Below are 15,565 nucleotides of genomic sequence, written 5' to 3' on the forward strand. Positions count from 1 at the left end.
CGGCGGGGCTGAGCAGTTGAAAAATGTGCACAAAAACCTTACAAACACAACAGTCTCACACTCCGCAGATGATGCCTGTTGCGGCCACAATAACTTCGACTATCCTACTGTCATGTTAGTATAGCTGCTAGCGTACCCTCGTTCAGGCTTATCAGAAGGCTCCGCACAGACGAGACTCACCGGGACATTCTCTACCATAGCGCGACTACAGCAGGCCACCGCATGACTAATAGCCGACTGAACAGGGCCAACGTGGGCGCGGTTGTCACCGGCTCGCAAGCGACTCTTCTCGACGCTCGTAGACTCACCCGCCGTAAAGTTGGGTCTAAAAGAAGTGCTACGTGTTCGCTTTCCTTCAGTATCAGAAAGTTGCGACTACCGTGTGGGACTTCACGGGGCTCGTGTCCCCGGCCGGATGCTTACACCGAAAATGGCGAAGGCTCAAACTACTGCTCCTTTCAAGGAAGCACCCGTGTGTAACTAGGACTGTACTTGAATGAGTGTTTCGTCATGCCTTTATCCGGCGAGGTATGTCGTCGGCATGACGTGTTGATTTGAGCCGGGCAGTGACCTGGTGTGTGGCCACAGCTTCTCCGCCACCGCTTCTCAACCACCGTGACAGGCCCGCATGCGAAGGAAGACCATCCACGGGTCTGACTTCTGGAAACCCCGCAATGCGGATGGCTTTGTTGCCTGTTATAATGTCGCGTGGTTCAGTTTGTTTTCTTGGCGTTTCCGAGGGGAGCCTACGCGTGGTTGAACCGGAACGGCTCATTCATCATTATCACTCCATCGCCGCGGCGCGCAGCCGCCCGCCAGGCGAGATGCAAGTCGGACATCATGTGCTTTCAGCCAGCTTCGTGCTTGTAATCGTCCTGAGCGCTAGCAGGGGCAGTGCATGACACTGAGATGGCTGGATCTGCGGTACTGCGCTTGGGTCACACGGCGGCACCGAGGTTGCTGAGGGCTCGGCCCTTCCTTTACACGCACTTGCCAACACCCTGCCACGCCAGGGGTACGTCCGGCGCGCCCGACAGGGCCCTGCAGTCTTGGCTGTGGGCTGGGAATACAAGCAGTGGCTCCTCTCCTGCGCAAGGCTACCGGCGTGTTCCTCATTTTTCATCCTGTCCGGACCTGGTGCAGCTGTCCGGTCAGCTCATCTCCCGTGATACCGAATGCAGTCGCTATTGCATCGATGGCCCGGGAGCAAGTGGCGCGTCAGCGGAGCACTTGTTTTTGCCTGTCACGTTTGATAGTGTGTATCGTTCGTCTCTTTCGACTTCGTGGCCTTGCCTTACGTGGGCGAGAGTTGTTCACTCGACGGAATTGTCCGGTCTGTCTCCAGGTTCAGGCGCAGAAGCAAAGCGTGGTTGCCTTGTCGACTTTTGTGAAGGAAGTCCTCGGCAGACTCCGAAACCGTTTCACTTGGGACCGCGAACCGACGGTCTGCGTAGGCGACCAGCGTACACACCTGGCGGGTTGGAAGTGCTAGAGGGAGACCCTTGCCCTTCAGACGATCCGGCTGAAGCCGGAGACGGCGATGCTTCGTGTCGTGTGCCGCTCGTCCTTCCAGCTGGAGGACATCCAGAGGTCTCGGAACAAGAAGTGAATGTGCCTTTACTCCTTCGGTGGAGGCCCAAGAAGAGTTACAAGAAGCGCACGATGGGTCTTCCATCTACTAAGTCCCGCCGCCGATGGGCTCAGCTGCGACGGTGACGAACAGGAAACTCTTCCAACTGCTGGGTTCCTGATGGAAGAGTATAGGGTTGTCCATTAGCTTCGACCGGCGGGTGACGCCTTAGAGAGGAAGGTCATCGCTACTGGTCGAACCACATTTACTCCATTGAGACACCGTCACTTCTCGGAGCCTGCCAGCGGCGACGACCGCTGTCTCCCTAGCAAGTTCAATCCGCTGTCTCCAGTTTTAGCACGAGATACCAAGACCGGAAAGTTGTGTGGGGGGGGCGGAAATGTACGGATCCGGAGCGAGAGAAGGAGGGAAGTGTTCTGTTGTCTCTGCTGAGACTCCCGATGTCGTGGCGGGGAGGCGTTCTGAAAGACTGCGGCGAACGAAAACATCAACTGTCAAGGCCTCCCGAACTAACGCTGCCTCTGTCTTGCTGGATATGAAATATAGCTCCTCCTTTTATACGTAGGACAAAACAGAAACAGTACACGGGGGAGTTGATATCGGAGAACTACCATTAACTTTGGCAATGTCGCCAAGTTACGTTACTTCTAAGGTGCCGACGGACGATAGACGTGTCCCTGCTACTGAGGTCTCGAAGAACAAAGCAAATATGCGGAAGCGGCCCTCGTCATCTGTTTGAGATTTACTCACCGCCGAGCCTCTTGATTGAAAGGCCATATCTGGCGGTTCCTCGATCATTGCGCGCAGCTCACTGGCCTCGTCACGGCACGCCGCTTTTCCTGAAGGAACGCTCTTCAGAGGCTGCACGTTTTCGGCGCGGCATGGAAGTGTGATTCAGTTTAGCTAGGGGCTCGTCTCCAAGCTTCGATTCGTAGCAGACGCCCCCGGCCGCTTGGAACGGAGTGAAACCTCCCACCGTACTAGGGAGGCTCCATGAAGAGTGCTTTGCTGTTGTCAGCACGCGGGTGCCCAGATGCGTTCACGGAGACCGCTCCAGCTGCAAGAACAACAGTGGCAACAGCGAGATGTAACTTCCAGCCCGGCTAGCTCCTTTACAGGTGCACAGCCTCCACCAGCGAGGTCACCACGGGCACCGGCCGCCCGGCTTTCTTCTTGAGCGAGACAAGACAGTACCTTTCTCTATTTTTTGACCGCGCACGACCTCGGAGTACGGGAAGACCTAAGCGAGCTCGGGGGCTGCGGAAGTACGCGGCGAGGGGAAGTCCAATTTTTTTGGCAACTCGACTTCTACACTTTTGCCCCAGTCCAGAATGCTTTTACTTACATATATATAGCGCAGTGCCGCAGCGGAACAGTGGCCCTTTCTTTCATGCGAGTGTGATGCCGTTGGGAGGTGGACTCCCTTAGGCAGTGGAATGCAGCCAGCGAGGAGCTGCCTCGCGGACACTGACCAAGGGGCGGCGGGCGTTGTGAGCGTGGATCAGCTGCGCAAGACTTGTTTTCTGCGCGACTGTACGGCGAAATCTGAGAGCTGCTCTGCAGCATCTCACCATCTGAGGACGTCACTGTCGCTCTGGCCCCTCACCATTTAGACAGGGAGGAACCGGGGCGCCTCGGGAGCCTTCATCCATCTGGCGCCCGTGGTGCCGTCTCCTTGGAGCTGTATGGCAACCGCGGGCGGGTGCCTCTTGAAAGGAGGATAAGGCACATTACTACTTTACAAAAGGGATCCATGGCTCGCACGTGACACGAATAGTTCCGGTCTTCGGCGCCCACCCACTTCTCAGGTGGCACAAAAGCAGCAGGGCTGGACACAAAACAGTTGGAAAGTAACAAAATGACAACAAAGACCTCCGTCTGTGAACTGATCGGGCAGACTGGTCGCTTGGGGCCTACGGGGGGGGACGGAGAAGCACCGCGAACGGCAAAAATAGATAAAATCGACCTGAGAACCGTGAACGCTGAAACATCATCTCAGCACGCCGACGCAACTGGCAGTGTCCCACCGGATGATTGCCGCAACAAAGTCGTACACGAAAGCAGCAGGTGAGCTCTAGACAGCTAGGACGATCATGTTCACCCGTGGGAGCATACGACCGAGGTGCGCAAACACCCTTTCGTCACACTACAAAAAAGCGTCCCCCAGATATGCAACGCCGCAGAGAGAACGCAGAACAGGAGCGACGCCTGTACGAATCAGGATCCCGGGTGTACAGAAAGCCACCCAACCGACTCCCTGCCAGCCTGTTAAGGCACTGCGGTTTGGGAACCAGCGGTCCCTGGTTCACATTAAAACTTCCCCAGAAGATGTACAGACAAGTCCCGCGGCTCACAAGCTTTCGGAGCCTGGTGGAACCATCTATGGGTGAGAGCGTCAGCTGCGCTGACGCGTTTGGAAGGATCCACCTGGAGGAGCTGGTCCAACAAATCAAGACTGTCGTTGCAACAAAACGGCAAGACAGTCCTGAGAGACTTCGCAGGCGTGAGCCCGAACGGAAAAAAAGACGGTAGCGCTGCCGCCCCTGGCCATAAGCCAGACGAACCCACGGCATCGCGACAGGACGGCGCAGCTGGAGTGCCTCGAAGAGAGAAAATCCGGCTTAGTTGGTCGACCTCGTTCAGCCCTGGGAACAACGCGGTGCCTGACACACAAAAAGGCGGCCGAGACAGGCGTAGAACAACTAGATGTGAACAGCTGCCAGGGAAACTGGCTTGCTCACACACGAAACTAAGGGGCAGTAAGGAGAAGAGGCGCTCACTGCGTTCGTAACCCTGACCTGCAGCATGCAAGGAGCAGCGGCCCGGCGTAATGCAGAATGCAGTCTTCGCTGCTCCAAAAAGCAGCTGCCCCTGCGTCGTTTGGCGGACATCTGTCTCAACTGCAGGGCCAACCCGAGTAAAATAGTTATACTAAGTAACAGCTTGAGGAAAAGTCCAGGAGCGCAAGCCGGGGGCTCATTGCCGCAGTTGAAACACAAGCGGAGACCAACCCTGCAATACCCCGTCCGCTCAAAGTGGAACAACCGGTCTCTGGGAACTTCCCCAATCCAGTCTGTCTGTCCCGCACCGGCGCATAGCTCCCGCCCTCGCCAGCCCCTTATAATGAACGGAGCGACAGAAGTATGCTTTCCACTGATACAGCCAGCAGCGTGCAAAAAAGTCACCTCCACCCTGCCAGTATCCCGGCAGTGTCGCGGTCTCTCCCGCGTACTTCGTAATGTAATTCAGAACATCGATTGCTGTCGGCAAGACACGCGTCGAGTAACGACTAGCCCTTCTGAGAGCCACTTCAGAATATCGCACCATCTCGCGTAGGCATCAGAACCCAGAGTAAACCACGCGTGCTGAATTACATATGCAGACGCTCGTGTCTGTGGTAAACCGAAATGGAGTTGGGTGGCCAATGACATCTTCGGGCCTACATCACTTGGCTGACCGAGATGGATACTGACCTTCTTCTCAGGGCATTGCGGGCTACTCTGATTGCACCATGCATAAATAGATGGCCAGAGAGTCGGTGTGATGATCGTACATGCATGCGACGCACACATGGTCCATACTGCCTAGAGAGAAGCTCTCACATCGAAGGGCATCCTCAACCAGCTACTGACGTCACCAAACACTCCGCGACGACTCCCGGGTATACATGCAACACCGGTTCTCTGTCAGCGGCGATAGGAGTACCGGCCTCTCAGACCCCTGCAAGTCTCTAATCTCCGTTGCTCTCGACCAGTCTCACAGTCAATGATGCCATCAGCGTCGCACCTGTTAGAAGTTCGGCCATGATGCATCCAACACTCCACATGTCGACAGCCGGACCATATCTATCTGCCCCGAAGAGGAGCTCCGGCGGGCGATACCACAGCGTTACGACTTTGGCAGTCATGAGCTCCTTCCTGCTAACGGCAACAGGAGCAGCAATACCCGACGGTTCCGCAGCGCCGTCACTCCCAACCGGCTGCGCGAGGCCCGGGCAGCCGAACGATCGGGACAGCCCAAAATCTGCTACTTTGCAGATGCCGCTTCGGTTGATGAAAATATTGGCTGGAGCGAGGTCGCGGTGGCAGATCTGCCGCCTATGAAGAGCGTGCAATCCGCGGAGAAGCTGGAGCATGATGCACTTGACGTGTTGAACAGACAGCCGTATTTTGCTTTCCGCTAGTTTCTTCAGATCACCGTGCATTAGCTCCATGACCAAGCAAATAAATTCGCGGTCAACGTACAGATCCAGCACACTCATCACATTCAGCTCGCCCCTCAGCTCTCGCATCACCTTCAGCTCTCGGACAGTGGTGAAATGCAGCCCAGCATTGCCCACGTTCTGACGTAGCAACACACGATCCCCTGAAGACGACCCCGTCTTTAATGTAGCATCATTTCCCACTCGGACTTTTTTTATCGCCACTACCTGTCCTGATAATAGATCTTTAGCTTTCTCCACCCGACCGTAAGTTCCCTCCCCCAGAAACGCATCACACTGCTCGTAGCGCCTGCGGCCGCGCACAAGGGACTCGTCTCTCCTTGGTGCATGTGCTTGGACTGGTCCCCGGTTAGGCTGAGAGGCATTCGCTCCACTCGCGTTCACAAGTGAGGTATTGCTCGGTGAACTCATCTCCAGTGGCGTTCCGGGGACCCCTCCTCTAGGTTTTAGGCGAGGAGGGTCATCCCGTTCCAGGCTCACTCCATTCGTCGAATCCGGTACGCAATCGGCGTTACGCGCGGCTGCCGTGTGGACATCCGAAGTACGACCAGAGTCGCCTGGAGCAGGCCCTTCAGCGAGGGCAGGTGCTGGAAGAAGAGTCATCCGAGACTCGTGTACGCTTCACCCGGGAACCGCAACAACGTAGCGCGGGAACCGCGTGTTCCCGGGGGCGCATTCCCCACTGGGCAAGACGAGAAGTGCACTAGTTGCTCTTCTAAAGCGGTACGTATCCTCCTGCCGTTCCCCTCTCAGTGGCACGAGTACATTAGTAGCTAGGCCTCATGACGAAAAACATAAGTACAGCAAGTGAGAGAAGAGCCAATATCGAAGAGAGCAGCCCCTAGCTTCAATGTTGAACATACAAGGAAAAAAAGTTTCTCGCTTTACCGGAGTGCGTCGTCGTGTAAAACTCTCCACACCACTTGTTCCGCTGCCACACACAGATCACACCAACGACGTTCCGCACCGCCGCCGCCCAACAATAGCTGCTGGCTGGCGTTCCTGAGTGGGAACAGAAACCGAAGAACGTCATCTCGGTAATTTTGGAGAGAGGTTCCCTAGCGCATGCAGCTTAAGTACCCGCGGACATTTGACTGCGGACCTCCGGGAGAGCATGCAACCCGACCATCTCGTCAGCCACGCGGACGCCTGCGGTGGAACGATTGCTACAGTTACCTCGGGGTACCCATCGCTGCATTGACTTACTTTGCTGGCGACGGGACGACCGGCGGCCATCACCTTGACGCGCCACAGTAGAACCGGAGAAACCAGCTGGAAATCTTTAGAGAGCGCAGGCCAGTCTGGGCTTTGCATTTTTCATTTTTCTTCCTGTCAGTGCCACGCGTAGCCTCGGTCGTATTTCGAGTCGCCGTCTGCATGAGCGTGTCGGTCTCGGGGACTTATCGATACGTCCCTACCTTTCTGCTGGCCCCCCGTCGAGCTGCTGCGATAAACTTCCAAGCAATTTTCATTCTACCCCGGGAGGGACTTTGTTTTTCTCGGTTGACGTGCTTCTTCTCCCTTTGTCTTAATAGCTGCTTTGCCTGGGGTTTCTTTCATGCTTCTGGGCGGATCCGCGTGCCGAGGTGCGAATCCCCGGTGTTTCTATTCTGTGCAGCAGGTGTCTGAGCAGGTCACTCAGCTTAGCAGCCGACCCATGTGCGGGTTGAGACGAGAACACCGGTGCTTGCTCGTGTAACGTCATCGCTGCGGAATCACCAGTCGCCGACGAGCCGGTTTAGCAGGTACGTGGTCAGCAGTCATTGTGTATAGCTCAGCAGCAGCACAGAGAGTGCGGACACTTATATGCGGGTTACATCTTCTGGCATTGACAGCCTCTGTTTTTTTCGTCGTCGCCGCGGAGTCTGAGGAAACACCTTGGTATTTCAAGCTCTCTGACTTTCCTGTCTGCTCTAATATGTGGGCAACACTTTCAGGGGATTACATCGGAAGTACAGGACTGTGCCAAGAAAACTCCGATCGCGCAGAAAGCCGCCGTGGAGGAGCAGAAATTCAAGGCATATGTGACTCCGACGTGTTTGTACAGCTTCCTGCTCGGCCGGTCCCAACCGGGATTGCAGTAGCAGTAACGGTTCTTGTTATTCTGGACATGCGGCAGCTGCCGTTCGGGATGATGTTCCGTGCAGCTCGATGTGTTACTCCTTTGTTTCTCGGCCGGGGACCGCTGAGGTCAGTTCCGGACACTGTAGGTGTGACTCGTAGTGTTGGCAAGCAAACTGCGTATGTTCACGTCCCGAAGTCGAAGTATGCGTGTCCGTTCGCCTGTCTTTTTGTGGGGGACTGTTCAACGAAGAGGTTTTGCTGCTTTTTTTTTTACTTTGCAGGCCTCCATCCCTCGTATCGGCAACTGTTTGCCGATGAGCTGCCTACTTTCCGAGCGGGGGGTACCGAGGGCGCGCCGGCATAAAGATGTTGGCTCGCGACTGGTGGTGCTGGCGGCGATGTGGGGAGGGGCAATTGCACTGCTGGTGGGTACCTTCTACCTAAAGCGTTGGGATCTGATGCTTGGAGTTCCCGGGGCTACAGCGACAGAAGCCAGCGACCTCTCGTCCAGTGATCGCGATGCCACTTCGTCTCCTGGAGCCAGCGCAGGAGAAGCCTCTGGGTTGGGACAGGAACTGCTCGGAGGCGGAGACGATGCTGACGCCGGTGGGCGTGCCCCGAGCGATGCGCTTTCTTCTCCGGATCTCAACAGTTGGCTTCCTGGGTGGAGGGACGAAGAGAAGACGGAGGGGCGCCCGCCTGTGATGCAAGATTTTAGTCGACTGTTTCAGTTGATGCGCGAGAGTCGCGCCGAGGAGGAGCAACGACTGTTTGACGTCGACGTGCGAGCAAAGAAGACAGTTTCCGTGACAGAGTGGTACACCTCTACATTCGGCGCCACCATGATTGGACACAGACCGACGGACGAGGACGTATGCGAGACTGGCTGCTCAGACGCTAAGTCCGGCCCTTGCGTGTGTCTGTCTTTGGTTTCAATGGTCATGTGGATGCAAGCAGAATGCGGGTTCACCGATGATGGGTAGTCATGAGCACACCGCGTTTTGCAGGGTGTCGTGCACCCACCTGCCTGGCAGTGGTGCTACAGCATTCTCGTGGTACGCAAGGCAGCTCAAGGTCTAGCGGGCACCGAATGGCAGTGGTGCAGTTAGAGGTTTTGATGACCGGACTGTTTATTGTTTTCAGGCTCTTCTCGCTTCTGGGATTTTGTCAGCGAGGCCGGATGCTCGAGTCAAGGCCGTGTTCGACGGCCATGGTGGTGATGCGACATCCCGGTATTGCGCTCATCACATCGCTGAGCACTTGGGTGAGTAGCCGGTGAGCGTTTGAGGTTCCAGGTAGGAATCGGCCTCTGTCCTTTAGTTCTCTAGTCACAAAGGCCGCATGCAGGGTTCAGCATTATTCGTTTTATTCGTGGATTTGTTGGTTCCTGTTATAGTCCGACTCCGTTTCATCGCCGCAGAGTACAGTGCCTACTCAGGCGCAGCACCAGCTTTTTCCGGCAGTTGGCGTATCATAGGGTTTTGTGCAGCCAGTTTTTCGTCGCTGTTGTGGTTGTGTCGAGGCGCTCAATCTAATCTTATTACATGTCTTCGTCTACGTGTAAACGCTTGTGATGATCCAGGCGATACTGGCACTTCAGCTAGATCTCAGGTTCGTTCGTGTGCGCATGGCTGACGGGATAGGAATGAACCAGTGTACTGGGCGATTCTCCGTCGGATCGAGGTGGCCCGGCCCTGCACTTCGGTACAAGCAATTTGTGTCGCTCCTTTTGACTGGCGTTTCTGCATGGAATATATCGGCATACTTTGTGGTATCCGAGCTGTTTCGAAGTAGTTCCGGTCGTTTTTGGTGTATGCACTCTAGATCGTAACACGACTCACAAGTGTGGCTTTTTGTTCACGAGTGATTCGGGAACGATCGTGACGGGGTTTCTAGCTAATCACGTGGAACACCGAGGAACCCAGAACACTGAGTATGGCTCCGGTAACGCTCGTGTAGCTAATGGATTTCCGGGTTGCTATGTTATCGGGAGAAGGTTCGGGGAGTTTCCGAGCTGTAAGCGACACTTTTCCTGGGCCTGAACCGAGGAGGTAAGTAGATAGAAAGAGTACAACGGAAAGATTTGGAAGAAAGTGGAAACCGCTGCGAGCTTGCCAAGTCTCCTGTACTGTCGATTATCAGGAACCCTTGAGGAATTCTCGTACGAGGACGTGAAGAAGGCGTGCTTGTCTTTGGACGCGAAGATCATTGAAAGTTTTGGGCCATCCGGTGTTCCGGGATCCACTGGTGTGTGCAGCTCCCCTTGAACTGAGAACGTGTGCGGCTTGAGCAAAGGCCGGGACCCTGGAACCGAGCGCCTTGCTCTCACCTGAATGCGTGTTGTGTGCTGCCGGCTGTCTCTGCCTGCCTGTGCGATATCTTTGAAAGCCTTGGTTCGTCCCGTCATAGGTGTGCATGCGTACCGGGTCAGCCTTTTTTTCTGTCTGTCGCTGTAATGGGGCTGGAACCTGTGGCTGGGAATTTCGGCTTCTTAGCTCAAGCAGTGTCGGTCAGGCTGCGATCTGGTGGAACTGCATAGTCTCGCGGACAGTCCAGGTGGATTCAGGTGCCAACGGGGGAGAAACTGTGTAGCTGCAAACGCGTGAAGGGAACGTTACTCGGCCACACCGCAAGCGAGGGAGTTCAGAGTGTGTTCGGACTACCGGGGTATGTTGCTGCCTTGGTGCTTTCTATCAGGTGGCTTGACCAGTGGGTGGCCGGTATGTGCTTGTTTGCGGTCCAGGCTTGATCGTGGTTATCGAAAGGGTGTCAGAAGCAAAGAAAGTAAATGTAGTGGGCCGCGAGATCGTCCCCTCGGATGAAGCAGGTTTCACTGCTCTCGAGCAGTTACTTCAAGAAGAAGAGAGAGAAGAGCATCCGGAGTTGCTCGGACGCTACGATCGTGTGCCGGACGTGTCGACAGTGGATCTTGACGCAGGCGACTTTCTCCTTACTACCATAAACATTGGTAGGTTATCTAGTGACCACGGCACACCGGATGTTGACACGCTATCTGGTGGTGTTGGGCAGGGGCAAGCTTTCGGGCTCACATCGCTTACCTGGCGGCAGCGGATGGAGGAATCGCACGGAACATGAGTTCACATGAAGAGGCGGGGTATTTTTAAGTGGGAAGATGTCGGTGCGTATGTCGGTGAAGTCCAATTTTCAAGGCCCTTCGAATGCCGAAGCCGTTGGTAGGCAGCACCGTTAAGATGCATGATAGGTTGGCGCCCTTTTTAGCTCCTCCGTCGTATGTTGGAACGGTGTGACAGGAGTTTTCAGTGTCGGCGTGTCTCGGAGCTCACGAGGCGCCGTTAGACTGGGTGGATGTTGTTGCGTTGCCGGCTACCCAGAAAAACGTGATGTGATTTGTCGTGTACGTGGGTTGATCAGGTGACTCCCGCGGCATGCTAATCCATGGGGACGGGGGTTTCACGCGGCTCTCAAAGGATCACAAGCCGAACCATCGGGAGGAGATTGAGCGCATTGAAAAAGCCGGGGGTTTTGTCCGCGTCCTCGATGTTCCTCGCGTGGATGGAACTCTCGCGCTCTCGCGCGCGTTCGGTGATTCGGTAGGTCTCTTGAACAGTACCAGAGTATTTCCTACCAGTTTTCCCGGTCGTACTCCGCTTTTGATGAGCCTGGTGTACAGCCCGCGGTGCAGGTGCACAAAGAATTATTGACTGTATCAGCGTCGGATCCGCGTAGTCGTGGTGGAACCCGAGTTCTGCTTTCTGACGTTGTTGCTGTCTTCCGCTATTTTTTTCCGGTGCCATCCCGTGTAGATTGCATCCGAATTTGGGGACTCGTGCGCGGCTTTGCCGGCCGCGTCTGCGGGCCAGTAGCCTTTCTGAAGTATCGTGCCGAAGGGGAAGTCACTGACGTGCTGACTGTCCTTTTCTGTGCCAGGACTTCAAAGCGAATTCAGGCTTACCTGCAGAGGAGCAGAAAGTAGTAGCCGTCCCAGAGGTGCGGCATTTCTATGCGCGACCCTCTGATTTGCTCCTAATGGCCTGCGACGGTAAGGTATAATCTTCTAGTTTCTTGTTACTTGGGTTTGGGGCGTAAGCAGGGTGTGACCAGGTACTGGCTATATGGTCGCAGTGGCGTGGTGGCTTCAAAGATGGCTGAGGGTGTGCGAATGTGATGTGATACCAACGGAAGAGCTATTACCTTGCTGTTAGGAGAGCTCCGAAAAGTCTTCAAGACTGGCAGTTGCCATCGCCTCACTCCTGAACTGGTGTGCATGGCCAGTTGCACTGTACCGTGAACTGAGGACTCCGACGGTGCGTTGTTCAGGTCTTTTTGAGCCCCGAGGAATGGATTGGAAACACGTGCGCGACCTGGTAGTGGCGGAGATGGAGGTCACGAAAGATCTCGAGGAAGTCACTATACGCCTGCTCGACTACGCGCTTGACATGAACTCCCTGGACAATATCAGTGTAATCATGACTGCCTTTCTTAAGGCGAAGGTGACCGATCCCCAGATCTCATACAAGAATATTTCAGGACAGGGTAAGTCAGGTTTACAGAGGGAGACGTGCCCCGTGTGGATCTGCAGGCAAGCATTGGTAGCGCTGCATCAGGACAGTGGAAAGTCCGGGCTGATGGTTAAGTTCGCGTCAGATTCCAGGTTTGTACCGATGTGGGGCTGGCGATGGGACCACGAGTAGGCTAAGGGGTAGCCGACGTCGACGTGGGCGTTGACCATTCAAAACCGGTGTGCAGGGGCCCGTCTTCCCTGCGGTATGAGCGTTGTTGCGCACAGGGAAAGTTGTCCCGGTACCCCAAAGAGACGGAGAAGTTGGGGATGCAGTAGTCGACGTCGAACAACACGGATCCGGAGCGGCGGTGGTCTTGTATTGAACCAAAAACAGAGGGCCGTCCAGGTGTCTCGCGTGGCGCGACTCGTGCAAATGGTTGTCTTATTATTTGGCTTCTGTCTCGCGAGCTGTTCAGTCACAGTGTGGACGGTTACTTGATATATGGCCCGTTTGGAGGAGTGACCCCAACCTTTGCGATGCAGGGCATGTGGGGAAGATAAACTAGAGACTGGAGTCTGGACTGTCGCATGAGATATTGTTGGAGTTACGGTGCTGTCGTGCGGAGCAGAGAACGCGCTGAGAGTATAGGCGAACGGGTCTGAGTGGCCACAGAAAGGCAAAGCCGATCAGTTCCTCGTTACGTACGGTGCACCATGGTGTGTCTCCGTATGGTCAGATTTGAAGTGCAGAACCAGCACACGTGAAGCGGCGTGTTCTGAAATAGACAGGTGTCTATTTTTTAGTCGCATCGAATAGCTTCAGACCTGTTTGAATGCATTTGCATATTGAGGCATCCTCTACATGTTCCCACAACTGGCAGACGCGAGGGCAGTTGTTGTTTTCGATGAACACACAGTTTGGCGTTTCCTCGAAGAAACGACCCTCACGTGGTATAGCTGTGAGGACCGAACGCCCATCAGTCGCCGTCCGAAACATAAACGGTCGACTTCGTCGAGCTGTCTCGAACAGCTAGATTACCGAGCCGCTACTGGTGAATCTTCGCGTCGGGGAAATTGCTCTCCCTTCTCACGTAATTGCCCTGCCACAAACGCGGCGATCTGCTGAAAGAAAAAAAACACCACGGCGGGCAAGAACGCACGGAGTGTCCCCATACTAAGTGGGCAAGTGACGTGGGCACCACACCGACAAGTCGGTTGAAGGTAAACAGGGGGGCTCCATAGCACCAGGTCAGGCAACGCCTTCGCTGTCCGCCTGAGGGGACTGGCCGACACGCAAAGCTCGCTCACCTCGAACGTCTGAAGCTCATCCGCTCTCTCGTCAGGTATACTGATGCCGAATATCTCCTCAACCTGCGAACGTCAAGAAAAAAACCCAGGTCATGCGGTCGGATGTGTTCCCCCGGACTGAAAAGGGAAAGTAGATGGGAGTACCCCGGCAACGAAACGGGATAAAACAGAACACACGGCGAGTCAATGGAAGACTGCCATTCCACAGCTCGGAGTATAGGCATCGCGTCAAACAGGTACCCTGTCTGAAGAGGCTAGGGAAGCACGCTGTATACCTGGGAGCAAGGATCTGTGTAAGCTGCAAACCCACCCGTCCATGCAGCTCTCACTCTACGCGGCCATGACTGATACCAGGTCTAGAATCTACACAGACCACCATGGGCGCTACTGTCCGGACAAGAGCGCTGTGGAAGCTGGAAAACCACTCGGTGCACGTGATACCTCGCCAGCTCTCGGTCCCCGAATGCTAGCTGCTATGAGTTCAGCTGCTGAAAGAGGCAGACGTACATCCAGAACGAACTCAACTGAATCAAGGCAATCCCACGACCTCTCGTCACGTGTATGCATCTCCTCTAGCTTCTGGTCAGCGCGTATGGTCGCTCCCTCCTTGATGTATCTTTTCGCCATTCCTAAGATGTGCTGGAGCACCTACGCACATCACGAACGGAGCGGAACCTAGGGCTACACGCTACGGTTGAGGCAATAGTTGGCGTGAGAGCGCCATTTGTGGGAAGAAGAAACAGCGTATCGCGGCCACCGAGAGGTCTGCACTTGCTGCGGGACAGCCTTATGATCAGCGGTACTCCTCTGACGAGAGGAAAAACAACCATGTCGGGAAGCATCTAAGGGGAGCTATCCTTCGTAGGAAGCAGGTGCTCTTTAGCGCGACAAGGCTGCTCGCCCACTGAACCGCAGTGCACCCCGCGACAGCCGTGCAACCCTTAAGAGCGAAAACGCATGACGAACTAAGAGCATTGTACTCAAAGACAGGACTGGAAACTGGAGAGACCTTCGGAAAACACACGGAGCATGCTCGGCCGTTCAGACACGTGGCTCAGCCGTACTGCCTCGAAGTTCGTGTCGTCGACTGAGCTCTGACGCGCGCTGGTCGCGTCTTCAGAGTCTTTCAGCGTGGTATCCTGCCTTCGTCCTGCACTCGATCCAATGCAGCGCCGGTGTGGGTAGGGCCCAAGCTGCCAGGCGGCAGGCTGGACCCTACTCATAACGACTCTCTCATGCCGCAGTACAAGGACTCTCTTCTCAGAATGAAACATCCAACTCTGGAGCTGAAGGCCACTTTGCTTCCCCAAGAATGGCAACGTCGTACTCCTCCCTCGGAGGAAAAGCAACTGACTGGTTCTCGATTGCATGATGATCCCTGCAGCAAACCCGGACATTCAGCACGCCCGGACACACCGTTCAGCGGAGGGGCCGAAGTGGCAACCGAAGTAGTAGGACGGGCTGTCCTTACACCACTCGGCACACGCTGCGCTGTAGTAACCGTAGCAGCCCTTGGCACGCATCGAACTGCGGCTGATTTGGTCACTAAGTGAAAGCTGAAACACCAGTATTCGGTGTGACCAGCGAACTGCGCATGCACCATCCAATCTTCCGAGCGGTACCCGGGGCAGTCCTCCCTCGAGCGACAAAACGCTGTTCCATGCGACGGAGTCCCCCGGGGCGAGGCACTCATTCTGCATGCCGTTTCCGAGCTTCGAAAAAGGTGGGAATGGCCTGTGTTCTGCCATTCGATGTGGGCTCTTGCGTTTCTCATGGGAAACAGGACGGAGACAGTGCACACACCCAGTCCCTGCCTCACCGTCAAATAGGCGGTATAAAGCCGAAGTGACCGGGGCTAAAATTAGCCGACTGTGCCTGCACGTGCCGAGCGGCACAT

The 15,565-nt window shown here is 55.3% G+C and overlaps 4 protein-coding genes across 4 annotated transcripts; 2 read left to right on the forward strand and 2 right to left on the reverse strand.

Annotated features, from left to right (window-relative positions):
- Positions 1 to 50: 50 nt before the first annotated feature.
- On the reverse strand, positions 51 to 6,867 carry CSUI_009271 (cell-cycle-associated protein kinase). The gene is made up of 3 exons (XM_068069387.1): positions 5,378 to 6,867; positions 3,198 to 4,254; positions 51 to 2,648 (listed from the first exon to the last, which is right to left on the reverse strand). Exons 1-2 carry the CDS (start codon positions 6,414 to 6,416, stop codon positions 3,902 to 3,904), a joined length of 1,392 nt encoding a protein of 463 aa, XP_067918634.1. The 5' UTR covers positions 6,417 to 6,867; the 3' UTR covers positions 51 to 2,648; positions 3,198 to 3,901.
- CSUI_009272 (uncharacterized protein) lies at positions 656 to 3,121 on the forward strand. Its single transcript, XM_068069388.1, has one exon. It carries the CDS (start codon positions 910 to 912, stop codon positions 1,714 to 1,716), a length of 807 nt encoding a protein of 268 aa, XP_067918635.1. The 5' UTR covers positions 656 to 909; the 3' UTR covers positions 1,717 to 3,121.
- A 124-nt stretch (positions 6,868 to 6,991) lies between the features above and the next one.
- Positions 6,992 to 12,770, forward strand: CSUI_009273 (protein phosphatase 2c domain-containing protein). The gene is made up of 9 exons (XM_068069389.1): positions 6,992 to 7,558; positions 8,159 to 8,749; positions 9,021 to 9,141; positions 10,020 to 10,124; positions 10,621 to 10,845; positions 11,271 to 11,449; positions 11,787 to 11,898; positions 12,177 to 12,392; positions 12,646 to 12,770. Exons 2-9 carry the CDS (start codon positions 8,192 to 8,194, stop codon positions 12,741 to 12,743), a joined length of 1,614 nt encoding a protein of 537 aa, XP_067918636.1. The 5' UTR covers positions 6,992 to 7,558; positions 8,159 to 8,191; the 3' UTR covers positions 12,744 to 12,770.
- A 440-nt stretch (positions 12,771 to 13,210) lies between these two features.
- On the reverse strand, positions 13,211 to 15,481 carry CSUI_009274 (acyl carrier protein). Its single transcript, XM_068069390.1, has 4 exons — positions 14,733 to 15,481; positions 14,176 to 14,316; positions 13,669 to 13,731; positions 13,211 to 13,479 (listed from the first exon to the last, which is right to left on the reverse strand). Exons 1-4 carry the CDS (start codon positions 15,063 to 15,065, stop codon positions 13,396 to 13,398), a joined length of 621 nt encoding a protein of 206 aa, XP_067918637.1. The 5' UTR covers positions 15,066 to 15,481; the 3' UTR covers positions 13,211 to 13,395.
- Between the last annotated feature and the right edge of the window lie 84 nt (positions 15,482 to 15,565).

The sequence above is a fragment of the Cystoisospora suis genome, assembly GCF_002600585.1.
Source record: "Cystoisospora suis strain Wien I chromosome Unknown contig_5492, whole genome shotgun sequence".
In the NCBI taxonomy this organism is placed as follows: Eukaryota; Apicomplexa; class Conoidasida; order Eucoccidiorida; family Sarcocystidae; genus Cystoisospora; species Cystoisospora suis.